Source organism: Oculina patagonica, chromosome 4 (assembly GCF_052425735.1).
Source record: "Oculina patagonica isolate OP01 chromosome 4, crgOcupat, whole genome shotgun sequence".
Taxonomy (NCBI): domain Eukaryota; kingdom Metazoa; phylum Cnidaria; class Anthozoa; order Scleractinia; family Oculinidae; genus Oculina; species Oculina patagonica.
The window spans coordinates 8,938,856-8,965,326 of record NC_135761.1 but is presented as its reverse complement, the minus strand read 5'-3'; the positions used below and the strand labels follow the sequence as shown (position 1 = coordinate 8,965,326).

Sequence of the window (26,471 nt, the reverse complement as noted above, 5' to 3'; positions counted from 1 at the left end):
CCCAAAAATAACCCCCAAAAAAGTCCCTTGTCAAATTACCCCTAAATTGCCAGGAGGGGCAATAACATAACACAAAGAACGCTCGTTTTGTTTATTTATCATACCATAAATACGCCAAGGCCGCGCCAAGGCACTTAAGTTCGTTTTTAAAACCCCCAAAAACTCCCTTTCTAAAACAAGTGACCCAAAAAAATACTTGCTAAATTTTCCAACCCAAAAAAATCCCGGAATCAAAAATTTCAAACCCAAAAAAATCCTTCGATCATCCCCGTCATTAACAAGCCGGAGTACCCCCCCTGGGAGCCCCTCTCCAGCTACCTCTCTACCCCCGGGGTCTACCCCCGCCTGTACCGTTATTAGAAACTGAAAGGGCCAACATGCCCTCTGGTACTCATCTCTTTTCATGTCTTTTTTTAAAGCAAGAAATGACTTATCTTCATGGACGGTAATTATCACAAAAAAAAAACAACAAAAAAAGCCCAGTTGGTAAGAGCGCTGCACTTGTATTATATCGCAGAGGTCACTTCTTAAGTTGAGTACATTACTGCGATGATCCTTCGTTTGCTTAAAATGTAATATATCAATTTCATATATTCATTTCATAACAAAAAAAAAATATTTAAAAAAAATTCAGGAGAGCTCTGATCTAGATAATAAAACAAGCAGCTTATTCGTTTCTATGACAACTAATTTGAATAGCAGACGCTAGCGCAAGCGCACTAATGCCGTAAACACTCTCTGGAATTTCAAAATGGCGCCTGGAAAGAAGCAGAAAAAGTCCAAGTCAAAACGATCAAAAGATAGCCCTTCTGGATTGGTAAGCAAAGATCATAGGGTTTCATTTTAAATTTGCCGAGATCATAAAAGTTTTAAATGCAATCTTTTGTAAATTTTCAGAGCCATATTGCGTCCACGCTCGTTCCAAGCGCGATTTTTGCAGCAGTTCCAAGAACACCGTCAAATTTATCTCAAACATGGCCTCGACGAACACCCTCGCCGATCGCTCAGGCGCTAGGTGAAGCAGGTAACATTGGCAGGGTTTTGATCGGTGATTTATCAAAACGTCCACCGGCCGAACTCCCTGCAAACGAAGGAGAAGGCGATCATACCGTCCCTGAACATGCAAACGGACATGATCGCGAAGAAAGGTTAGAGAACGAAGAAGTTGGGTACGAAACTGTGCAAGATGGAACGCGATTTGATAAGACTACGAAATATTTTAGGATGTCTCGAGGTGAAAGTTCTTCTGCTCCTAAGGAGGAAGTGGAAGGAGCGACAGCTGAAGGGGACCCATCACAACATTTTTATCATATTCTGGATCACGAACATGGTCAAGTCATCGAACCTGTGTATTCTAGAGTGGACAAGAGAAAGAAGGGTGCATCAAGGCAATCTGCTGATGGAGACAAAGATGAGGTACGAGAGGTTAAGTCTGTCTTTTTGTCATGAAGGAGTATTAAGTTTTTTTATTTTTACTGATCAATACAAAATTGTACACAATATTGCAGAAATAATATTGTCGTAGGCATAATTAGCATAATCAGCATGCATACATAAACGATGACATCACGCGAAATACAGTAACTACTGGAAAACAGACATTTTAGAGTAAAACACATCACTGTCACTTAATTTGTCAATCAGAAGGACTTATAATTTACATAATACTTTATCACTGAAACATAGATTGTCTCAAATTTTATCACACTCTTATTAATGCCATCCATTATCTTTTGTGGCCACTTGTTTAATGATACAGTCGAAGCTCTCGTTAGCGGACACCCCCGGGACGTAAAAAAAGTGTCCGTAACTGGAGCTGGCTGCTTACGAGAATGGAACTCGTTAGTGGCCACTACAAGTGTAGGGGATAGATGGCCGCTTACGGGAGCTTACCCAGCTAACAATAACCGGACAGACGTGGATGACGACAAAATAAACAGTGAAATATGATACTTTAATTACTGTAAAATCATTGTTAAGAACGGCGATGTGAAGTTGACTGATAAAAACAAGATACAGAGGTTGTTAATAGGATTTTTGTAAGTCTAATTCGTAATCTCTGAAAGTGTCTGCGGCCGTTTGTGGGAATGTCCGCTTACGAGAATGTAAAAATACAGAGTTTGTATGGGAGGTAAAACGGGGTTTCAACCAAGGCGGCCATAAGTAGAGCTTTCCGCTTACAAGAGTGTCCGTTAAGATAGCTTCAACTGTATTTAACAAGGTTACTAACAGTTATGAAGGAGCTGGGGGGTGGGGGGGACTGGGGATTTCAAGTGATGGGGATGATGGAAGGATTTTCTAGGTTTAAAATTTTGATTCCGAATTTTTTTGGTAGCGTTAGGAACATTTGGCATGTACTATTTTTGGTGACTATTTTTGGTGGCTTGATTTAAGTAGGGATTTTTTTGGGTATTAAAAACAACCTAATGATTTGTGGTAGTGCCTTGGCTGCAAAGTAGTAGTGTTTTCATTTGTGTTATATCATTTCCCCTTTCTGAAATTTAAGGGGTAGAAATTTGCCATGGGATTTTTGGGGGCTAATTTTTGGTCCAGGGATTTTTTTGGGGTTTTGTTGGAAGCCCTAGAGATTGTTGCGTTCGACGGTAGGAGAACGCATCCTAATCTTGCGGTGGCCTGTGGCCCCGTGGTTGTCCTGTGAACGCACAAGCGAAAGAGGTTCTATGTGTGGTATTATGTATGTCGGTATGTGGCAAGTTGGCCTCGATCTCATGTGATTAGACATTAGAAAGCAATTATTTGCGTCACAGCAACGTCAACAAAGACAGCGCGCGCAAAAACAATTCATGGAGCCGAAAACGCTAGTCTGTAAACAATTTTTGTGTTCAACGGTAGGAAAACAAATCCTAATCTTGTGGTGGCGTGTGGTCCCGTGGCTGTCCAGTGAAAGTCGTTTTATGTGTCGTTCTATGTATCTTGGTATGTGGCAGGTTGGCTAATTAATGAGGTCGCAGTTTTTTTGCGAGAGACCCTGGGAGCGAGGTTGATTCGTTCTAACGATCTTCTTCGGTTTGCGTTTGTGAGTTTGCCCTGTAAGTTGTGCTGAAAAATAAACGTTTCGGTAGTCCTCCTTTTAACAGTAGTAAAAAAATTGCTGTGCTGCCTCGTGCACTGTTGGATTGATATTGTTTCTCTGATAGTTTCAAGTGATGTTGGATGCGCGCTTTATGTTGCACACGCTTTCGTTTTAAATTTGTATGACGATATAAACAGTCGTGTAACTCGGATTACGTTTGCTAGGCTGCCTTATAATGTGTATCTATCTTGGGTCGAATGCACTCCAATAATCTCTGATTATTACTAGTTTTAGTTGTTGATTTTAGCCCCTCTTCGATCATCGTTCTCCCGTCAGTTGAAATCCCGAGTACCGTCTTGGGGTGAAGGGGTTTCCTGAAAGTCTGACTGTTTCAATACAGCCCTCATAACTTCATTCAAAATTTCTATTACATGCATCAGCATTATTTTCTGAGGGCTATGCATCATTTTTTTTTTTTTTTGCTGAGGTCACAAAAGGCAGTGCAGGGCAGGCCCTTTTCAAATAGGCAAAATCCTGTTAAGAAAATTAAGACCCAAATTGATGAAATAACACTTTTATTTTGCTTGTTTGCAATAGGAGTCGGTGAGTGAATACAGCAGTAGTGATGAGCTGACAGATGTCACCAGTCATGATGAAGAGAGTACCACAACAAGTGGAGGACGAAGACACAGTAGAAAAGGGAGTAAAAAGGGAAAACAAGAAGGTCAGGATTCTGTCGATGGACCACCATCTCACAGGAAGAAAACAAGCACTAAGAGAAGAACCCCTGACACAATTCAGGAAGTGTCTGAAGACGCTGCTCAAGAGGAGGATGGCGAGACCCCTCCTCCCATCCCACCTTACTTAGGAGAATCAAGCCCAGAAGCTCCTACACGTAATAGGAAGAAAGGGCAAAGATCTGCGCAGGATCAGCTGGATGGCCCGGGAGAGCCCCTGCCTCCTGTACCTTCAGACCCACCAGAGAACAGGCTTACAGACGAGCAGAGAAGAGCACTGAAGGTTGTGGAGAGGCTGGGATTTGAGGGAGTCTCACAGAAACTTGCACTGAGCGATCTCTCTGAAGATTCTGAGAGCTATATGTCACCAGTAGTCCCGAAGAATACAATTGATTTTAATGGAAGAACTACTTTTGAACGGGAACAGTTTAATGACACCTTGACGGAAAGTAATATTCCAGTATCTGAAGCAGCCATTGAGGAAGCACACCTTAGCTTAAGTCATACATTTGCAGGGCTTGATGGTTTTGAACCTCAAGAAGATCTGCAATCCCCAAATGAACAAACACAACAAGACCGTCATCATCCAAGTTTCAAAACACAGGCGAGAAAAGCTAACAAGGTTTCTTCTTTTGTGCACCTGCTCAATGAGCAAGAAAGGCACAGACGAGCTGAAGTGGCTGCACAAGTGCCAAAAGGAAGAAGAGACCCCAGCCCTAACCAGTCTGTTGGAAGTAGCAGAGATAGTCAAGGGTTAGCTGACCCAGCTTTAATACAGAGACTAGAGGAAGCAAGACAAGCAAATGAAACATCATTCTTGGAAAGACAAAGACAGTTAGAGACACTTGTGGAACAACAACAACATCTGTATGAAGAACAGTTAGAACAGCAGAGAATTCAACAGCAGCAACAACAGGAGGTTGTAAGACAGCAATGGAAGCTGCAGGAACAACTCAGGGCTTTGGAAAAAATGCAGCAAGAATTTAACGAGGTAAGAAGAGAGTTTATACATAGTCATGTGTAGAGCTCAGAGCACTACATGTACAGCTGTAGTTACACTGTAGTTCAAACAGACTATAATAATAATAATAATAATAATAATAATAATAATAAAACCTTTATTTGAGTGTCAAAAACTAAAATAGCAGTAATTAAACCACTAAATGGGGACACTTTAAACTAATGCATGCATGCTCTCGCACTAGGATACAATTCAGTTCACTTCAGTTCTAACACTTGCCCCTCGCATGTACACTGTATTGTTTATTGTGTCTTACTCTGTTATACTAGTTTTGACTGGTCCTATGGAAAACTAGTTAAAAAGAGTTTTGCTTCCTCTTTAATGAGTGTTGAGATTTAATTTGATTAACACTGAATCTGAAACTGTTTCCCTTGGGTCTAGTCGTCAAGTCTCCATGCATATTATTGACCAACTTCGAATTTCTCCCTATATTATTAGTGATATCAAAAATGCATTATAATTATCAATGAGCAAGAAGCTGCACATAACATTCACTAATTCTCTTTGGCTGTGTGAGCCAATTGTTGTCCCAGTACATCAGTGTTGCATATTTTTACCCTGTAGGCATTCTGTGCTTTCTCTATCAATTCATCTTTCCATTAAGCTAATTTACAGTGTCCTGTACTGCAGCAGTATTTTCAGTTCTTATGCAGGTACATGTAACAGATTAAACTGAAATTTGTTTTGTCAGAATGCTGATCTGTCTCCACGAGGCCCAGCAGTCAGTGAATCTGATGTGAGACTCCAACGAGAGCTTGTGCGGCAACAACAAGAATTCCTTCAACAGCAGCAAGAGCAAGTGAGGCAATCTCAGGATCAACAGACACGAGCTGTTGAACAACAGGAGAAGCTTTGTGAGCAGATCAGGCTGCTAGGTATAATCATAATTAAAAAGTTTTTGCAATTTGATTTTTTTTAAAATCTCATGAGAAATTTTGTTTTCCTTTCTTTAACCAGCTGTACACCTGTACGTACTTGACGATTTGGTCATATACTATAACTGTGCAACAAACATTTAATTCTTTACAAAGTTCATCCCTGTAGTTTTCACCTGTCCACAAGAACCTTGTATTTTTATACTTAACAATCATGTACATGAGGGGGGGGGGGGGCAGAGGAGCAGGAACCTGGGCAAATAGGGGGGGGGAATGGATATGGGAGGTAGGAGATGAAAGGGTGGAAAGGGGTATTCTCAAAGTGGCAGAAACTGGAGAAACAGAAAATATTTTGCTCACTGCATATTTTGCAGTATAAACGGCACACAGAGTTGGGAACTACTACCTAAAGGAAGGGGTACAACAAGCAGTAAAAGATATGGGAAGTGGGATGTTCAGATGTCCCTGTCCCTCCCCACTAACATCTGCTTCCCTATGATACAATGTAACCACATCTGTACAATTTTGACTTCATCCTGATGACTGACTGATCTTTACATTTGCAAGTTGTTGAGACCACAACACAACTTCTGGCAATAAGTTTTCAAGATTTATCCCATTTTCATTTTTTTCACCAGAGGAACAACAAAAGCAGCTACAGTCCAGTGTAAGTATGTTGAGCCCAGCTGGTGAAGATCTGGCTGAGATTAAACAGCAGGAGCAACAAATTGTCAATCTCCTGAATGAACAGCGACGACAGGAGAGTGAGCTTCAGAGGCTGCACTTGCTACAACAGCAAAGACTTGAGGAACAAAGCAACAGCTTTACACACGAGAGAAAGGTTTGTAACATTCATGTTAGTCGAATTGAATGTGCAGTTGCCATGAAGCACACCTCTCACTGGCTGATACCACTTAAAAAGAGAATACTTACCACAAGATATATAATTTTATACGCCACTCAGCCCATAGTCCAGCACACTAACAATTAGCCCACCATTTCTCCCACAAATGTGACACCTCCCGCTTACTAGTACCTCCCATGTACGAAGCACCATTACTTCCCAGAGGGGTACACGTCCTATAGGGGGACACCTTTCATAAAGGGGAACTCCTACAAACAATGACACATCTCAAAGGGCACATCTTCCATATATTTAATTTAACATGTCCCTAAGGCAGCAACTCTCAAAACGTCGTTGGTAGCATCTCCCTAAAGATACATGTAACATCCCCCAGAAGGGGACACCTCCTATTGAGAACACCTTCAATGAAGGACACATCCCGTATGGAGACAACTTCCATAACGGGATACCTCCCATGAGGCAATATCTCGCATGGCGAACACTCCTATGTGGCAACAATCCCTATTAAGAGGGTACGTGTACTTCCCATAATGTTGGTTAGAAAGAACTTTGCAAAAAAGCTTTACACGATTTTTTTGGCTTTGGCAGGCTTTAGAGCAAAACCAAGAAATGCTTCAAGGGAAAATTACAGAACAGGAGACCAGAAGGAGACAACTGGAGGATGAGCTTGAAGAAATGAGGAGAAAACACGCAGAATCCGAGGCACAGTGGAAGGAGAGAATAAGTTCCATGAATTTGGAAACAACAGATAGCAAACGAAAAGAGGGGCTGGACACAAGGGATGAGCAGGGTCAACTTAACAGGTCGTATTACGATAAGGACAGACTGGACAAAAGAGAAGTCCAGGTTAATGTTAACACTTCATATTACGATAAAGAAGGAAAAACAAGACATCGTGCATCTGACGAGTCTTTGCAATTTGATGAGGCGAGGCGTGAGCGAAGAAGCCAAAGCTCGGACTTGTCTTATCGCGATGAAGTCGAGGGAAGGCATAGTAGGAATAGGCGACATGGTTCGGATAGTTCACGACATGCTGATACAAAGGGAAGAATGAGGGATGAGAGAGAAGAGAGTCCGCGACGTGAAGAGAGAGGTGGTAGGAAAGCACATGAAAAATCTGAAAGAAAATCAAGAAGAACTCGTGAAAGGGATGTTGAATTTGAAACAGTGATCAAGAAAACTGATGCAACAGTGACTAAGGTGCAAGTTGTACGAGATGACGAGGTTTATCGTTTGTCTAAAGGACGAATTGAACTGCTGGAGTCAGAAAAGTCGGCCTTGATGGAGCTGAATACGTCGTTACAAGAAGAAAACAAGGCTTTAAAGCAACTGGCGCTTTCTCTCCAAAAGGGGACAGGTTAGATTCGTTAAACAATTTAATGTCTTTTCAGTTTGGAAGTTACGGATTCAATCATTTTGTCAAGTGGTCAGGTTTGTGTGACTCAACTATTAAAGGGGCTATGTCACGCAATTTTAATGAATTTCGGCACTGACCAACTGGTCATAGAATTAACTGAAATATCACAATAACGGCTTAAAACTGTAGAATAACTCAAAAGAAACACAGAAAGGCCAAAAAGGGGCATGGATGGGCAAAATTCGCGAAGATTAAAACGGATTGCGTACGGGTAAACTTACATGTAAAAAACGACTTTTTTCAAGTTTGTCTCAATTTGTATGAAAGTGCCATTTACAATGCTCGAAAATCATCCTTGTTTGTTATGTGGCCGCGATTTAGCCAATAAAAGACTTGCTCTGCCAATTTGAAGTTTAGAGCTCTTAAATAACGAAAATAAATAAAATTACGTAGTAAAATACCGTGACATAGCCCCTTTAACATTATAAGGAATGTAGACAGAAAGTTTGAAGAATTACATGTAATCTTTGGACTTGGAATTGAAAGTAGTAATGAACCTCTGAATTTTGTTTCCACTATACACAGGTGTTTCTTCCGTAGTTTTGCAAAAACAAATCAAAGACTTGCACCAAGAACAGAAAGTTCTGCGAGATACAGGTTTGATATATTAACTGTTTCTTTTGCCTTTGTTTTGAAAGTACATGTTGTGTTTATCAGTGACAAATACCGGTATACCTTTTCTAAGTTTTCCCTGGCTTTAGTGTGTCACTTGTATGGAAAAAAATATCAGAACCCGTAACTTCTAACTGGTGATTCAGATATTTTCGCATTTCTGTCCCCGTACAGTTCATCGACTAAATGTGGAACTTAGCAGATACCAAGCCAAATATCGACCAGTGTCATTTGAGGTATCGTAACTACAAAAATTTGATCGCATTTCACAGTTGTGATTCAGATTTAAGAACGTATTTATCTCTTGCAGGAGGTAGAAGGCTTGGCATTGCCTCATAAGAAAGAAGCCGCCCCATGGCTGGTAGGTATCAAATGTGACACCTCTCTATCACGGACAATCTCCGATGTCCCGACAAAATTCTCGCATATTTTCTTTAGAAATAGCCTCTATAATATGGACTCTCTCTAATACGGACAACGGACACTAAATCTCTGCCCCAGGGAGCAAATTCATAAAAAGTTAACTGCTTTATTACGGACACCCCTGTGATCAGGTGATGATAGTTCAGTTTGTTAATGTAACACAGTTTTCTGTTTGTGGTTACAAAAACAACAACGGTATTTTCACCTTAGACGTTTTCAGAATTGTGCTTAACCTTTTTTTACGACTGAATTTGTAATTCAAGAAGTTTAGTAGCTAGCCATGGTTGACATGGTTGGTTGGTCCATCATCTGTAGACTTTTCATTGCAACTTCGCTGACCAGCAGATATACTAGTAAAAAGAGTGTAGCAAGGCAGCCGTATAAAGGCGGCTTTTTAAATTTAAAGAGGATTACAAGAAAAACAAGAAGCAAAGAAACAACATATGGCTAACAATTACGAGTGGAAAGTAACCGACCGCCAAGAAAGTGGACATTGAGAGCCATTAATCGATCGACGACTTTCGTGTCTTTCTGTACAGCTAGCGTCGTACATGAAGGAACATTCGAAAATTAAATCGGGTTTTTCACAAGCTTCATTGACAATGGATCTATCTAGAAACCAGAGCGCTGGCTAAAATCGAGTGCGACGCTGCTTGTTCGCAATAAAATAAAAAGCTTTTCAGATGTAACAGACAAGTACATTTTTACCTGAATCAGTCTACATGTACATTTGAGCGGTACTGTATATGTTCTGATATATTTATTTAAAGCGTTATTACTTTACGGCTTACATGTAAATGCTTCTCCTTTCTCACGAGAAGCGCCTTGTTTATCGTGAGACGAGTCTCGTTTCTCTTTAGAATCGCTTTCTCACGGGACGCTTCTCGTTTCTCGCGAAACCAAACAATCACGTTTCTTGCGATACTAGTCTCGTTTTTTGTAAGAAACGACTCGCTTCTCGCGATACTGCTCCCGTTTCTTGTGAGAGAAAAGTCATGTAGCCTTGTTTTTGCCGGCGTAAGGACCCGGGGGGGGGGGGGGGGCACTTCCTATAAATGGGCTAATGGGGATGTGCCGCTGGATGGGGTCGCATTTTCACGACTGGACTGACTATAATGGGGTCGCCATTTCAAGCATTATAGGGTGACTAGAATGGGGTCACACTTTTCCGGGATTTTGAGAGCACGAAAATCTGGCAAGTTGTGATTTATGAACGGAAATATTCGCCGAAAAAAATGTTACCGTATTTATTGCTGTTGTTCAATATTTGACAAACAGCTCCCAGAAAGTGACTAAGTTGGGGTCGTAAAAATTATATTTACCCAAAAGTGACTAAGATGGGGTCTATAATTGGCCATAGAATAAGACTATAATGGGGTAGGGGTTCTGAGAGGCCAGCGGCACATACCCAAGAAAAATTTACCCAAGTACCCCCCCCCCCCCGGGCGTAAGGAGGATTTATTGTTTTTAATAAATCACATTTTTTTTCAATAGGTGAACACGAAGTTCTTAGCTCCTCTCTTCTTGGCGTACGACGATCGACTGAAGGAAAAGGAACAAATGATCAGAGCCTACGATGTAAGTCGCTTGACTCCTCACTAAAAACCGCATCCCATTCCTTGCATCACTTCACATATACTTCTGTTTTTGTTTTTACTGTACTTTACTTTTATGTGTTGTTTTTTAGGAGGAATTGAACGCGTTTAAGGCGCGAGTCATGGAAGTTGTTAAGGAAAATCAACAGCTTCATATGGTAAGTTCAGTTTGTTTTACAAGTAACACTACAGTGGAATTCCCATTTCTTGAACTTCCAAGGAAAACGAAAACTGGTTCGAGAAATCGGGAAGTTCAAAAAAGCGGAGGTAAAATTCTTAGTGAGGCAAATTCAAGGAAAATGACTTTTGGTTCAAGTTATCGGGAGGATTGAAAAATCAAGGGTTCGAGAAATCGGGATTCTACTGTTTAACCTTGAATGTCAACATACAACTTCTCCTTAGTGGTCTGCGTACATTGCTATAGTAATGGTTGGGAGAATTTATGGAAGTTGTTTTCCATTCTTCTCATTGCAAATACTCATTTGAGTTTCTTTTCCTGTTAACTGCAGAGTGTTAGTAAATCCAGTCCTGATGCACTGGGTCCCGATGAATGGTAGGTGACGATCATATGTATTTTTTCATATTTATTAAAAACACAAGGAATGTCTTGCTTTTCTTTAATCGTATTTGCTAACGAAACTTAGAACTGTTTTGTAGCGGATTCAGGCTGGGCGTTTAACGGTTTCAGTTGTCGCATTCGTTGTCATGATTGATTGTTTGCGTTGCGAGGCAAATGACAGACGTTGCTAGGCGGGAATGACAACGTTCTGTCTGGGAAAAATCACGTTGCCACTCGTCCAGCGATTATTACTGGAGTTATTCTTTTTGTAGAATAGGAGTACTTTATCTTGATTTCAATCACCGTAATAAGATCTAAGACACGATCCAAGACACGAATACCTCTTTTAGTAATACTCGCTGGACGAGTGACAACGTGCTTTTTTTCCAGACGAACCGTTGTCATTCCCGCCTAGCAACGTCTGTCATTTTGCCTCGCAATGCAATCAATCAACCATGACAACGAACACGACAATTAAACGCTCAAACCGAATCCGCGGTACAGGCTCAGCTATATGTTTGACGGTGAAGTATTTTCTTGACTCCATTTTCATGCAGGCAACAACTTCAAGAGCAGGCGAAACTTGTGGTCGAGGAGAACGCTCTGTTGATGGAACAGCAAGAAATACAAGACAGAAAAATGAAGGAAATACAGCGGGTTCATGGACAGGAAGGTTTGTACGACACCATAAGAGAGACACACTGATACATAGATTAACAGTGGAAGCAATCTAACCACACGGCCCAAGCAAGAAATGTAAACCTTGTGTCCTGGGTTTCCTAGGGGTTTCAGGGAATAAGGGAACATGGCCATTAACCTTTTGGGAACATGGGAACAAAACGAAAATAAAACTGGGAATGCGGGAACAAGAGCATATTTTAGGGGACAGGAAAGACCAAAATCAATGCAATGCAATGCAATGCAATGCAATACAATACAATGCAATACAATACTCTATTTAGCGTGGTGAGAACACTTAACTAAAAAGCTAGTTTTCAGGTTCGCCACCAAAATAAGAATAAAATAAGAACATAAAAACTTCTTAGAAGTATATAAATAAGCTGAGCTAGAAGAAATAATTTAAAGAAATCACGGGAACACAAGGAGAATTTTGTTGGGAACAAGGGAACATGTCCCCCCCCCCCCCTCCCCTCACGTGGTTCAGTGATTTCCAAGTCAAACACTGATTTCATGATGTAGTTTATCCATTTCACAAACTGCTTTTTTTTTTGGCTGATTTAACCAAAACTCGACCTGAGTGGCCAGGCTGAAGGTCATTCTATTAAATTACTAATTGTCGTATGGTTATTGTGTTAATAGTTTCCAAGTTGTCGAAACGGATTTCAAGTCAAGAGTCATGCCAGAGACGCCTTGAATCAGAGCTAGATGACATGCGTCGTAGCCATAGCAACCTGTTGCGAAAGCACGAAGCAATTGTTGGAGAGCAAGAACACAAGATGTCAGTTCAGGAGCATTTGAGGATAATGGATGAATGCAGGAGGTGGCGTTACATTCTTTATTAGCGAGTTGCCTTTGTTTGTTCATGATGTTTTCTTGGGCGAGCAAACGGGGAAACATTTGTTGCGGACACAAAAATGTATCTGAAAGAAATCAGAAACATTTCTTTTTGTGTCTCGGACAAAAAATTTCTTGTCCGCAACAAATGTTGCGCGCGCGGGCAAACAGGGAAATATTTGTCTTCCCAACAATGTGTCCGCAACATTAGCGACCTTTAGATCGGGCTACGAGTACGAGATTGAGTACGAGTACGAGTATTCAAACCAAATTCGTGTGCCTCCTGCAATTATCACACCAATCTTATCCCTAACGCTTATTCATGCGTTAGTCAGCAACAGGAAAGAGTTATAATATGGGGGAAACAATTGTCTCAAAATTCCAAAGTCGTACCCGATCTCGTACTCGTAGTCCAATTTAAAGGTCGCTAATCCGCTATTGTGTCCTCGTTTGCCACCACATTTAGAGAGTTTTCTTTTGGCCGTCGTAAAACTATAACTCTCCCCTCCCGTCCCTTTTATCACTGTGGCTAACAAACCAATAAGAACTTAGGGAAGTGGTCATAACAAGTGTACTCGACGAGGACCCACCTTGTGTAGGGGTAGGGGACTATGCAAGATATCACCTGTCTCATTAGCCAAATGGACAAAATTTATTGGCCTCAAAATTCAAGTTGAGACTTTCATATTCGGTGTGCATGAAGCTTGTATTGCTGGAGAAATGGCACAAGGAGGTTTGAATCTTTTTCTTAGTTTCTACTCCTGATAGACTGGGGGCTATACAAACAAGACACCATCTTTTAAAGTGGGAAAGGTAGGGTACATGAAGAGACCACCTGTCTGTTTGCAGAGTGGTGGGTCCTGTAAGAGTACGTTAGTTTTGACCATTTCCCTTAAAAGAAACACCTGCAACTGTTTGCAGGCGCGGAACAAGTAAGTGCAAGAAGCGCGGGAAAAGCCAAACCATGTATCTGGAGATAAGCGCGCGAAAAGCAAAGCAAGTGTTACCGGTCAAAAGCGCGGAAATAGCAAACATGTAAACGGCGACAAACACAGGACAATCAGCTTGTAGTAATGAAAAGCGCGGGAAAGTGAAAACATGTAACCGGTCGTAACCGGTAGAAAGCGCAGTAAACTCGCGTGAACTAAATTATGATTGCTCCCCTTCACATTGCAAAGAAGTCAAAACAATATTATACTAATACTCCTTTGCTTATCTTCTTCTAGTGTACTTGAAGACTTGAAGGCTAAAACAAAATTAGAGACAGAGGAGTATAACTATCGACTACAGGTGCGTACGTGTTGCTTTTTCTGTCATTGAGTTCGAATTCATACTCATACCGCCCTACTTGTAATCATACCTTTTTTATACGCTTTGTCAGGCAAGTTTGGTCGAGCCATGGTTCGTAGTTTGGGCCGAGACCCAGTCGAGCCAAAATACTCATGGCGAGACTAAACAAGCCTGATATGCCACCGAAGTGTACCAAAAAGGTACGATTAGGTATCTACAGTAACTTGATATCGCAGGAAATCAGGACAGTAGACAAGGCTTGCGATTTTCAAATTCCGAATTTAGGTAAGGTAATAGAGGAAATTGGAAAATACATGCATACAAACCCTTTATTTTCCTGGCCCCAGTTGTTCACATAAATTTTGTCGGCTATTTAAACGAACCTATTCCGAGTATCGTTCAATTATTGCTAAAGTATTAGCAAGGCCGTAACTAGCAAGAGGCAAGACGAGGCACTTGCCTCGTCTTAATTTTTACCCAAAATAAAAAACAAAATATGTTTTGTTGAGAAAATAATCCCCAGTTGGACAATATTGATTTTTCTCAAGGAAAACCTCATGAAAAATATCTCTGAAAGCGATTTAGAGCTTCTAGATTTCAAAATATTCTAAAGGGCATGCCCCCAGAACCCACTGTCAAGATCTTGCCTCGTCTATGGCAAAGGCCTGGTTACGGCCCTGATTAGTAACAACTCATTTTCTGTTTGTGTTTTGTGTATATTGAAGGCGATCCAGAAAGAGAAGAGCAACGTGGCTATAAAGTTTGCAGGTAAATATAATAGTGTTTTATTATAACAATGGTGTTATAACGTGGCAAGGATGAGAAAGAAATTTTAGCTATTAAGGTTGGAAGCGTATGCTATGCTACAATTGTTGTAATTTTGCGTTCTTGTCCCGAAGCTGATTGACTGTATATTTGACGTTGAATTGCAGACGCCGAAGCTAAAAACGCTCAACTGGAACGAGAACTTGAGGCTTATAAAAAGTCACTGAAGTGAGTGCTTTGTTTATTGATTATTTTAGTTTTAAACATTTTATATTGCAAGGAATAAGTCAGTTAACTGTTAAGATTGCACGTTATGTTGATTTAATGGTTTTGAGCGATTTTCGTTTGAGTGTCCTAAAACCAATACCAAAGTAATCACTCTGGCCAATCACAAAAGACTCAGACAACCCATTGTTTCAACCAAAACTCGAAGAAAAACGTGTAGCCGGTACGAAGCGCGGGAAAATGTGCGGTTGCGAGTCATTGGTTTTGGTTTTTCTTTTGATTGGTCGAGAAAGTGTCGCGGGTTTTTTGAAACCAATCACCGAACGTAGTAATGCAAAGCCAAAGCAAACGCGATTTACTCCCGTCACTCAAGTAAAAAATGCTCTAGGGGAAACATTTTCTATGCTACGGCAAAAAGCGAATACTTGGGTAAAAATCGCATTAGAGGAAACATTTGCTATGCAACGACAAAAGGACACTGCAAAGTTGAAATACCTTCCCCATAACGTGTTTTTCCTTTTGGTTTTGTTTGCCAGAGCTCTTTAGCTAATCTACAGCCGGAAACTTATGAACCTCGAGGGAAGCTTGTGTTTCTTGTGTTTCAAATGCAAAACCAGGCAAATATGTTTCATATTTACCTTTCTTGTGTCTGTGACCTACAATATCTGAGCGGTATAAAATTTGTCTGCCTGAAAGCTGTAGTCTGCGGAAAACGCATTTCAGCGTGGCAGAGCCGCGTGGAGGGCGCGAGAGGAGGGACAAAAACGCTCACGACTGTCTCGCCTACACAATCGGCTTTGCGCTTCGCGCTCGTGTATTGCGCTCTGTGCTCTTCCCCGCTTAACTGCCTGTTTTGCTAGAAAAGTTATTCAGTTGTCTTATTCTATCCACAGAAAATCAGAACGCAAGTTTCTTTTTCTTCAACGCAAATTGGAGCACATACAGGAACGAGAGCTGACAGCACAAGAGACACTGTCACAAGTTCTTACTGTTGTAAGTGTTGCGTGACGCTGGCCGGCGCGTGACATTAGCTTAAGACTTGCTCAAAATCTCGGTCAAAATACAACTTCTTCTTAGTGATTGCCATAAATTTCTTTTGTAGTTAGTTTTGAGAATTTATCCCATGTTTATGACTTTCTTAATTCTCCTCACCTCTTTGCTTGACAGTGTATCGAAATTGTATGGAGAAGTTAGTTGTCGCTCTCTCTTAGGATTTAATGGGTTATAAAAATATTACCAGCTAATCAATTACTTATTAGATAACTGTTTGTTCTATTATCAAGACATGATGGTTGAAATCCTCTTTCTTTTTTTTATGACAGGCCGAGAAAACAGCCGCTGAAAGGGACAACTACGTACAATTTGTAAGTTCACAACGCGCACGTGTTTAATTTGTGACTCTTTTTATATGTGACTGTTTTATGTTTTTTTTTTTTGCTGCAATTATTTATTACTTTACTCGTGGTTGGCACCGTGGCCTAATGGTTAGTGGGCTGAAGTCCAGATCAAGCGGTGCGGGTTCGAGCCCTGGCTGGGGTCTTTGTGTTGTGTTCTTGGGCAAGACTCTTTACTCTCACAGTGCCTCGCTCCATCCAGGCGTATATACCTGATTGAAGAAACGTTGACCCGTGAGAAGCATAAACCATGAACGATGCGACCCAAATGTTTACTGGGAAATCCGAAAAAACCATCCCCATCTGTGACAGAATAAACATGATGTTAAGACATATTGCATAATTCATGCTCTTTAGGCCCCAAAAGAAGAAAATATCTTGATTATCAATGAATGGAATATTTCTCAGCGCACCAATGCTGCCTTCCCAGAATGCCATTCGGTCTTATCGTTCATGGTTTATGCTTTTCACAGGGTCAACCTTTCTTCAATTAGGTGTAAATGGGTACCGGAGAATTCAATGATGAGATAACCCTGCGATGGACTAGCATCCCATCCAGGGAGGAGTAGAAATACTCCTAGTCACTAAATATGCTATGGAAACCGAGATAACTCCGGCGTGGTGATGCTACAAGGCTCGAACGCAGACTTTTCCTATTATTCATGGTAACAAAGCTTTGTGACCTTCCAGCTATGTTCATCCTGTCATTAATTTAAATAATTGGGTCCATTCCCCGCAGGCCAAAACACAGAAAGTTCAACAAGAGAAAGCCGCTTCTAAAATTCTTGCTGGAACTCAGAACATTAAGGGACTCGAGGAAAAACTGCAGGTATGGTCCACAAACAGCAACTAAACACTGGTAGTTAAATGATTTTCTACAAAAATTGACATCAGAGTAGTTTACACTGAAAAACAGTCGTTTAAATGGTAACGAGTCTTTAGATTGCAAAAGGAATCTAAGCCAAAGTTAAAAACACACTTCCTAAAAGGTTCCTGTGTATTTCTCGAGTACTGTTGCTACTACTAGTTTTCAGTGATATGTTTTTCTAGCCATTAGGAAAGAATCTAGGAAAAGTGATCCTGCCCCTTTAAATAAATCTTAGTATGAGCTAAATGAACGTTCTTGTTTTAGGAATACAGGAAAAAGGCCTCGGATAAGGTTGCTGTAGTAACAGGAAGGTACGTGACTGATTGTTCTCCTAAATACGGTCGGGTGAACAGTATTCTCCTTTGTGGTCTAAATTTTGGTCATCTGCGGACGGCCTCCACCCCTTTGCGTTCGGACTCGTTCAAATCCCCTGCGGTTTATATTTTGCTCTTGCGCTCTCAGACCAGGTCGTCTGGTAACGCTTGCTCCATGACGTGGCAACAGTTGGTAACGGAGGCTCGTGCAACTTTTTAATTGGTCAATACAGCAACAACCGGAAACTGTTGGGTAGCTCACAATCATAACGTAGTTGTCTTTGTCCAGTTCTGCCCATCTCTGTAACGCAACGTGAGCGTAGCGTTGCGTGACAGAGAGGGCCAGAACTGGACTAGCTTGTCCTGGTCGCAGATCGCGTAACAATTTTTTCGTTGATAAAGTTTTGTCTTGTATCCCGACAGGTTGCGCGAGAAAGAGAAGGAGATTAACAAACTCAAAGAGCAGTACGAAGAAGAAATCAATAATCTTCGAGCTATGGTCAGACAAAAACAACGTCAATTAGAATTGATGATCGGGGAGAACAGGTAAGATGGCGTTATGTTGAATTGTCGCATTAATGGGTTTAAGTGCTTCTGTCACGCTTCTGAATTGAAGCATGCTATGTCATGCTTCTGGATTGGTCCATTTCTTGTGATCCATCGAGAGCGCATTGTGTCAATTCGGAGCACGAGCGCTCGCATTGGTTTTAGCAAAACAACATCGAATGGATAAGCGCTAATTGGTTTGCTCCAAATATGTTGTGTCTGTGAGCGCTGGCAATCAACGGTTTGCTAGAATGGGGGGCATTGGAATATTCAGTTATTACCAAAATAAATTGAATAAAGTTTTTTTAAATTTATTTATTAGGAACGTTGATAAGGAACTGGAACTAGTATGGAAAACAGCAGCCGCTGACAACAGGCGAATGAAGGACACAGTTCGACAGAAAGGCGGCATGTTCGACTCGGACTCAGACCCCAATGCCCACCTGTCGTCGGAAGAAGGGGAGGCTGCATAGTCGGACAGATAAAAGTAACTGAGAGATCCGAAGAAAGAAGAATTCACAGCCAGGAGGAACTCGTATAGAGGCAATGCAAGGACAGTGATAAGTGATATAGCCAAATCCCGTAAAATGTCCGTTTGTAAATAACCGTCAAATACGTTGCTGGGCCGTTTAGAGGACGTTTATTCGTGCGAAACATGTTGCCAAGGCATATCAGGGCTACCCTCTCTAAAGATAAACATGTTCGAAATATGCCGTGTTGTTGTTACGATATGTCAGTAATGTACCAAATATTTAAGTGTGTGATGTACAGAATGAAATTTTAAGAAAAGGTAAAGCTTATTTTTAAAGAAGTACGTAGGTATTTGAAAAATAAAATTGTACATAACCAGAATTTATCTTGATTGTGTTCAGAGGAGTTCATGAACCCAAGAAAGCACTTAGTCGACTGTTATTAGACAATCGTCAGTCAAATTAAGGTGAGGTTGATGTGAGTTTGAGTACAATTTTAGGAGGTTTAAAGAAAGGAAAGGAGAAAGAAAATTGTTTTTGAAACATCACCAGACAGTTGACCCCCACGTTAGAGCACTCCAGGTTGTCAGGGGACAAAACATAGATTTGTGAAATGAGCAGAGAGTTTTTAGATTGCTTAAAACGCTAACGAGATATCTGCATCGGCTTTCACGTGAACCCCCGCCTTAAACGAAGCTGGATGTAAGCCAGAGTTAATATCATTTGCCTGTGGAAGGGACAAGAACTTGTCTATTTTAAGAGATAAAATCGTCAAAATTTGAGCAGGTTGAAATACCAAAAGAGTCAAGAGTATACAGACTTTCTCACCATATATGGGCGTAGTGGCAATTTGTTGAATAATAGTTCACGGTATCGTTTTTAGTTTCGGTCCTTCAGTGAATCACAGTTCTGATCCCAAGTCATTTTTGAAAAGTGTCTTCGACTTATACTTGCCAGTGAACAGTCTATTCTGTGACAAGGACGAAATGATTAGACCCAAGAGAGAGGCCCTTCATCGTGAATCGTATTTAGGAACCCCTTAAACATGCCATTTTGTGGGCCTAACGGGAGCCAATTTTTCGAAAAAAAAAAGGTACCAAACCACAGATTCTAGTCCCTGTATTCAAAATGTAGACGGTCACCCCATCACTTTTTTGTGGGGATTTGCCAGTGAGAAAAGGGAGACTCGTCCTTGTTCACAGTTTTCTCTTGGTTCGTTTCAGAACTGCTTACCGATTACTATTTCGTGCTTTTTTCTGTTCGCTGGCGTTTTCTGCGTGATTTTATTAAGTATGAACTTCAGCTCTTCATCCTGTTCTTTGTTTAATTGCACTTCTGTAACAGAATTGTCAAGCCTATGCAGTTTTCGCGTTTTTTTAAAAAGGAGCAATGTCACGGTATCAGTTTAAGTCATTTTTCTGATTAGTTTAAATTGAAGAGAACCTAAAAAAAGTACTTTTCTAAGGCAGAAAAGCACCAATGGAATAATAAAAACCCAAAATAAACAAGGATGGTTTCAACTGACAAAGATTAAGACGGACAATGAGCAACAAACTTGAAAAAAATTGCCAATTTTTTCAAGTTGAGTTGTCCGTGACGTAGCTCCTTCAAAATGGGATATAGGTATTTATACCATGCCATAGAAAATACAGCCAATCAGAGTACAGAAAAGCCGTTGTATATTCGACGGTATTCAACTCAGCCTTCCCATCGCGCACTGCGATCTTTTGTCCCGGCAAATTTAGTTAGCGTATTTTCTATGGCATGGTATAAAATAGTTACACAACACTTTCTCGTGGTATACCATGGAATATCCCACTTGTCACTTGTATTTTCTTCGTATACACACTCGCCTAAAGGCTCGTATGTATACCGCGAAAATACAAGTGACTCGTGGGATATTCCATGGTATACCACTCGAAAGCGTTGCATAACTAGTATGTAATTTTTTGGTGATTGATGCCAGCTAAATAGAATCTATGTAATACTTGCGAAGCCCTTGCTGAAAAAGCCATGGTTGGCCACTGAAAAGTAACTCCCCCTACTCCGGCCTTCGCATCATTTCAGAAGGATCAGAGGCCCGCTTTGATCCTCATTTGACAGCTGTCATAAAACTTGACTTGAGTTTCATGTCGTTATAGTCAGAGAGTTTTACAATATGGACAATATGGGGAATATGGGATTCAGTTTTATGTGGACCTAAATGATGTTTCAACCGCAAATTAAATTCCCCGGCTTCCAAAATAGGTCTCATACAATTTAAAACAGTCACAGTTTAGGCTTCTAGGACCTCTAGTCTCAAAACAAAGTAGATATTTCTCGACAACAACGTTATTGAAGACTGACGTTGTTGTGTCGTGTAATACTTGTAATCCATCAATAGGAGTGCGCTAGAACTGATGTAAAAAGTGTAGCCGTTTGATTTTGCTTTTAGGGTACAACAACTCACTTTTTCTAATCGTCAGCAAGCTAGCACAATGTTAATATTAAAAATAAGATCGTCAGCCTCACCGGTCCGATAAGGCTAGGCACAATGAAGAATCTTCCGGCATATCAAGGCATACGCATCCCGGAAGTCACGAATCCTTGCACTGTAAATAATAAAGTTCATGGCTGAGTTTGACAGAGCTAAAGATCTTATCCACATGTACGCGGTGCCATGCATCTTCACAAGAGATTTCCCAGCGGAAAAGAATACAATAATCATCGGAAACCAGCAAGCGCTGAAAACACCGATCACAATCGCCAGAGTGAAGGCAACACGACGTTCAATTTTGGATTTCACTTCAACCATTGGCCGCGCTCTGAGTTGCTTTTTTCTTCGCTTTTCTCTGACCAGAAAGATCACGATTGACGCGTAGGAGGCAATGATTATGCCATAGCCAACAACGAACATCACAAAGGCCATAAAAGATGTTTCCTTCAAGAAGGGCACTCGAAGAGAGGCGAATATGACAGCTACAGACCAAACGGTTACCAGCATGACCTTCAAGCCATAGTTCTTCATGATGCGGCCGTGACGCAGAGGATAAATAACGGCAACAAAACGGTCAACACTGATCGCGGAAAGATGCATAATCGACGCAGCACACGACAGATTTGAGGACACTACATAGGCAAGTTCCAGGCTCGATGCACAGTCGTGTACAAGCGCTCTTTTGCCCATTATTGCCACAACTAACGGCTCACAGACCATCGTCACGATCAAATCAGCAATGGCTAAGCTGACGAGAAGGAAGTTGGAGCTTCGGCGAAGATGAGGGCTTGTAAGAACCGCAATGCAAACCAGGATGTTTCCAAACGTGCCGATCACAGCTCCAAGAGAATTTACCATCATTAGAGCGATGCCGTGGCCAAGGGGAAGGGAGCAATCTTCATCTGTGGAAATGTTTGAACGATTCATTTTAGATTTGTAAAAAAAATTCTGGCTATGCTTGCCGTGGTTGAAACACGGTTGCTGTTTCAAACTGAAGCAATATTTCTTCATATGATTACGTCTTCCGTTGTCACAGTGATATGTGCATCCCCGCATGCATAACACTGGTGATATGGGTGCGTTACAAAATGCTCGTTATCAGTGTGTTATCCAGTGATACGATCGAGTTCAGTTAATACGATTCTTCAGATAACGAGGCAGATAACAGCTATAAGAGCTCTATTTAAATCAAATTAAAATGAAAACACTTCAATTATACATCAACCGTAGCGTAAACAGCGACTCAATTTTATATCCCAAGAATGATAAGAATGTATAATGATTGTATTGAAACTTCCTGCTTATCGCGTGATAGCCAGGGGGGGGGGGGGGGGTGTTGCGGCGCGCTACCTTAAATACTTACCGTACGTCAGACCAAAATGTGTTATTTTCCCTACCCTTTTTTCAGACCCGACTCCAAATTCAATACCCTATCTTGACTGCTTTGGTTTTCGTAAACATTTGTCACATGGCAAGGGCTTCAAATTCTCGGCTTTTTCAAAATCTATACCCTCTGCCGTATTTCAGGCCTATTATCGACCTAAACGTCTCGAAACTCATTTTATTTGGGGACGTACATACCTATATATCTTGTGTATGGGAGTCCCCCCGGGTAACCACCCCACCCAGGATGTCCGCGGTTTGACCTTGTGCTGAAACGAAGGGAGAAACAAGTTTTCGGTTTCCTCTGTTCCTGTCGACTTCCTAACTTTCGACAATAGTACTGAATTACTGCATACAAACCCAAGATTTTTACAAGTTCTGCAATTGATCATGAACCTCGATGCATTGATCGATGATCCTTTTAGAACTAATAAAGAAGCAGAAGAAGTTCACAGCTACAACACTCCGGCGGTCAACCCGGCACTATATCAGTCACTGACGGAATAAGGACATTTTACCATGTCAGTTTTATTATAAAAAAATATTATTATATATTAAATCTCCAGAACAGTTTTGACCTAGTGTCACATTTTTATTGATACATGTATATATACAGTTAAAACGTAGTTATCCTCAATAGTTCATCTCAGTTTTATTAATTGTTTTAAATTAATCCTAGAGTATTTTATATTTTGTCTGTATAGCCACTGGGCATAGTTCATTCAACGATTACTGACATAAGGGACTGTTCGTTATTTATGCCTAAGGGGAGGCCGGTGTTTAGAGTAGGGGGGTAAAATTTTCAAAATCAATGAAAAAAGGGGGGTGTTTTTTTAAAATACAGTGGAAATAAGGGGGGTAAGCTTTTACAAACTGTTGTTTCAACACTTTTGTAGCCGTTTTGCAGATGCATTTTAAAAAGCTGATCTCTGTTTGGAGAATTCTATTTTCAAAGAACCTGGTCTTAGTTTGAAAAGCCAACGAAACGTGACTTATTAAATCCCTTTACAGGCAATCTGATATGTAATAATAGCAAAACCCCCACACAAAAGCTTCCTCGTCTTTGTAAGTTTTAAAAACCCTGGTCAAAAACGAACTGTAAAATGTGAAATGCTTCTTTAAATAACAATAAATAACTGGGAACCACGCAGCATTGTTTCCATGATCGCTCCTCGTGGGTCAAGCCTTGCAATAAACTTCTTACAAACTTTTCTACCGTTGATTTTGTCTCTACAATCGGATATTCTGCAAATTTGCTTTCCTTGCTGAGTGCTTCCATACTGTACGATCACAAATGACCTTGCACTGGCTTTTGGTTTATCGGCACGGGGCCAGAACGCATGTTGAACGCAATTTTGCAATCGGAGGCACATTGCGTCCTGGGGGTAAGGGGGGGAGGGGGGGGGCGGGGGTAAAATTTTGGACCTGTCACATAAACAGGGGGGTAATTTTTTAAAATACCAACTTTCAGGGAGGGGTAAATTTTTCAAATGCATGAATTGGTTGAAAATCACCGACCCCCCCCTTAGCCATAAATAACGAACAGTCCCTTAGGGGGGGGGGGGTAAAATTTTGGACCTGTCACATAAACAAGGGGGTAATTTTTTAAAATACCAACTTTCAGGGAGGGGTAAATTTTTCAAATGCATGAATTGGTTGAAAATCACCGACCCCCCTTAGCCATAAATAACGAACAGTCCCTAAGCTTTATTAAATCTTTATTTACACAATTGTTATTTATTTTATGAACCGTTATTTAATTAAGCAGTGGGTTCATATAATTCTAAGAAAGAACGGAACTAAAATGTTTATTGTTATTTCCTGTCTGTAATGAATTATAGCACGTATGCGTGATATGACGTAATCAAAGTCGTGTATGTGGTATTATAAACTGATGGCGGAGAATTGGCCAAAATTGTAACTGTTAGCTGAGAATTGAATATTTTAATCGTCTGAAAGGCTGTTTGGTTTCACGTTTTAAAATTGTCACACAGTGCGTGACAACATAAACGCGGATAAGTCTGTCCCCGCGCACGTACTTTCGATGTTGGCAGGCTCCTGAAGGTATCTTTTTTTAGCTCATTCTTTTGCGCAACCGCAAAGAATGAGATATTAGACATCTTTTTTCCCGTAGTGGCCCTGGAAACGGTAAAAAATATGATTTTTCTGATTGGCTGATAAAAACTGCATGCATAATTAGGTAAAAAACAAAACGCTTCTACGCCATCTTGGTTTTACTTCCCGTCATCAAAACAATTGAAGATGTAGCGAACAAGTTTGAAAATGTTACCAGAAAAACGTATTCACGAAGCAGATCTTTGTTTATGAAACAACTTAGCTTATACAAGATATAGAAGACTAATTGGAGTTTAATGTAGTTCATGAATACATGAAGACTTTGACTGTCAACAGTGTGATATTTCTTAACGCTGTTCGCGCGATCGATAAAATGAGCCTCGTCAGCAGCTTTTATTAGTCCTGAATTTTCTTCAATACCACCGCATGGTCATAAATAAATTTCACAGTGTCATCAACCCTAATGGAAAGAAATTAACCGTTAGCCGTAAAAAAAAGCGAAAATGTTCTGCCGGCTATTTTACAGTGAGAAAAAACAAATATGAAATGTCGGAGTGGATTGATAAAAAATGCTTCGGTGTGAAAATTTACGATCATATAATATACATCGCAGGGCAATTCGGACGTTTCTTTATTTCTCGACCATTTCAGAATTCTTGTCCTGCTCGCGTAGCCAAGCAAGTTAATGATGATGATGACGAAGACGACGACGATGATGATAATGATGTTTTGTGGTTATTAAAACATGTCAAACATAGAAATACAACAATTACATGTACAACAACAACAACAACAACATACATGGTATCGAAAATTTACTGGAATTCCGGTTAGGCCATCCCCTTTTTTTTTTTTCGTTTATCGTCGTATGTGTTTTCTGATTTTGGGTCGGTCGGTCGGAATTAAAAAAAAAAAATTCAAAAAAAAAAGTGGATAAGGAGTCTGGAACTAGGAGGCCCGGTACCTCAGCATAATGTCCGTGGAGCCTGGAAACAAGAAGACATGGTTACAAAGTCAACATGGCGGCAATGGAGGAAGGAAAAATCGACGTCGTGGTTAAACTCAAACAAGAACAGCGTAAAAAGGATGAAACATTATTTAAAATAATGTGTCATTGCCTTCTATACCTTCTGTATAAATTTTTTTTTTTTTTTTGAAAACGCGAAAATCTGGGTCGGTCGGACGACGCTAAACAGAGAAAAAAAAGGGGATGGCCTTACTGTTTACTCCGATCATTTTAGGAATTTTTACATCATGATATCTAGTAAGAGAGTTACGTAATATATCAGCCAGCTTCCCATGTAATTAAATTCCATAAAGCGCCTTATATGCAGTTTTTTTCGATTTGCATGTAAATTTGTTTTTGGATACACCGTTTTCGGTTTCTATCGTTATCTATGGTGGATTTTGGATTTTCGAATTACATCAAGGCTCACGGAAAATGGATTGCTGCAAATTGTAATTTCTGTTGTTTTCCTTTGTTTTCTCTTATCGGTTTCCGTAGAATGTCGTACTCGCGTATTTAAAGTTACTTATTGAAGTTGGATCACACACATTTGTGCAGACTCAAAGTTGTCTGTCTACTGTGGCACTATATTGTATTTATTTTTGTTTTTTTGGCTTAAACAAATCAACTGGTATGGTTAAATTAATGCATAATTCAACCGTACCATGGGAAAGATATTTCAATCTACAAGTGTTTAACTGGGAGTTGGTTTTCTCCCGAACAAGCAAAATTTGCAAGGACAGCAAATTAAGAGAATTTTATTATAAATTATTTCACCGAATAATCGCCACCAGGAAAGAGCTATATATATATGGTATTGAAACGAATAATTAATGTGAAATATTTGAGCTCAATTTCTGCTTGTTGTTTAATTTGCCAAGTACTATATTCATTGTCAGAAGCTTCAATCCAAAATATGCAATTTTGAGGAATTTATTGGAAAATTGAATTTCGGCTCACGGTATTAAGAAATATCATTGATTCATCATATTCTAGGATAAGGGA

At 40.4% G+C, this 26,471-nt stretch overlaps 2 protein-coding genes across 2 annotated transcripts; one reads left to right on the top strand and one right to left on the bottom strand.

Annotated features, from left to right (window-relative positions):
- The first annotated feature begins 705 nt into the window (after window positions 1-705).
- LOC144649403 (uncharacterized) lies at window positions 706-18,884 on the top strand. The gene is made up of 23 exons (XM_078508890.1): window positions 706-817; window positions 898-1,416; window positions 3,632-4,762; window positions 5,484-5,667; window positions 6,306-6,508; window positions 7,121-7,889; window positions 8,475-8,546; window positions 8,736-8,797; window positions 8,872-8,922; window positions 10,479-10,562; window positions 10,672-10,737; window positions 11,089-11,132; window positions 11,696-11,811; window positions 12,459-12,639; window positions 13,880-13,943; window positions 14,669-14,711; window positions 14,876-14,936; window positions 15,827-15,926; window positions 16,256-16,297; window positions 17,067-17,156; window positions 17,460-17,506; window positions 17,933-18,055; window positions 18,378-18,884. The coding sequence occupies exons 1-23, from the start codon at window positions 752-754 to the stop codon at window positions 18,526-18,528; spliced, it is 4,269 nt and encodes a 1,422-aa protein (XP_078365016.1). The 5' UTR covers window positions 706-751; the 3' UTR covers window positions 18,529-18,884.
- Window positions 18,885-21,049: 2,165 nt separating this feature from the next.
- LOC144648857 (histamine H2 receptor-like) lies at window positions 21,050-21,954 on the bottom strand. Its single transcript, XM_078508302.1, has one exon. The coding sequence runs from the start codon at window positions 21,926-21,928 to the stop codon at window positions 21,050-21,052; it is 879 nt and encodes a 292-aa protein (XP_078364428.1). The 5' UTR covers window positions 21,929-21,954.
- Window positions 21,955-26,471: the final 4,517 nt, after the last annotated feature.

Coding starts and splice junctions, on each gene's coding strand:
- LOC144649403 (XM_078508890.1), top strand. CDS start 752: ATGGCGCCTGGAAAGAAGCAGAAAAAGTCCAAGTCAAAACGATCAAAA. Junction 8,547..8,735: donor GAAAGTTCTGCGAGATACAG/GTTTGATATATT, acceptor GTCCCCGTACAG/TTCATCGACTAAATGTGGAA. Junction 17,507..17,932: donor GTTGCTGTAGTAACAGGAAG/GTACGTGACTGA, acceptor GTATCCCGACAG/GTTGCGCGAGAAAGAGAAGG.
- LOC144648857 (XM_078508302.1), bottom strand. CDS start 21,928: ATGAATCGTTCAAACATTTCCACAGATGAAGATTGCTCCCTTCCCCTT.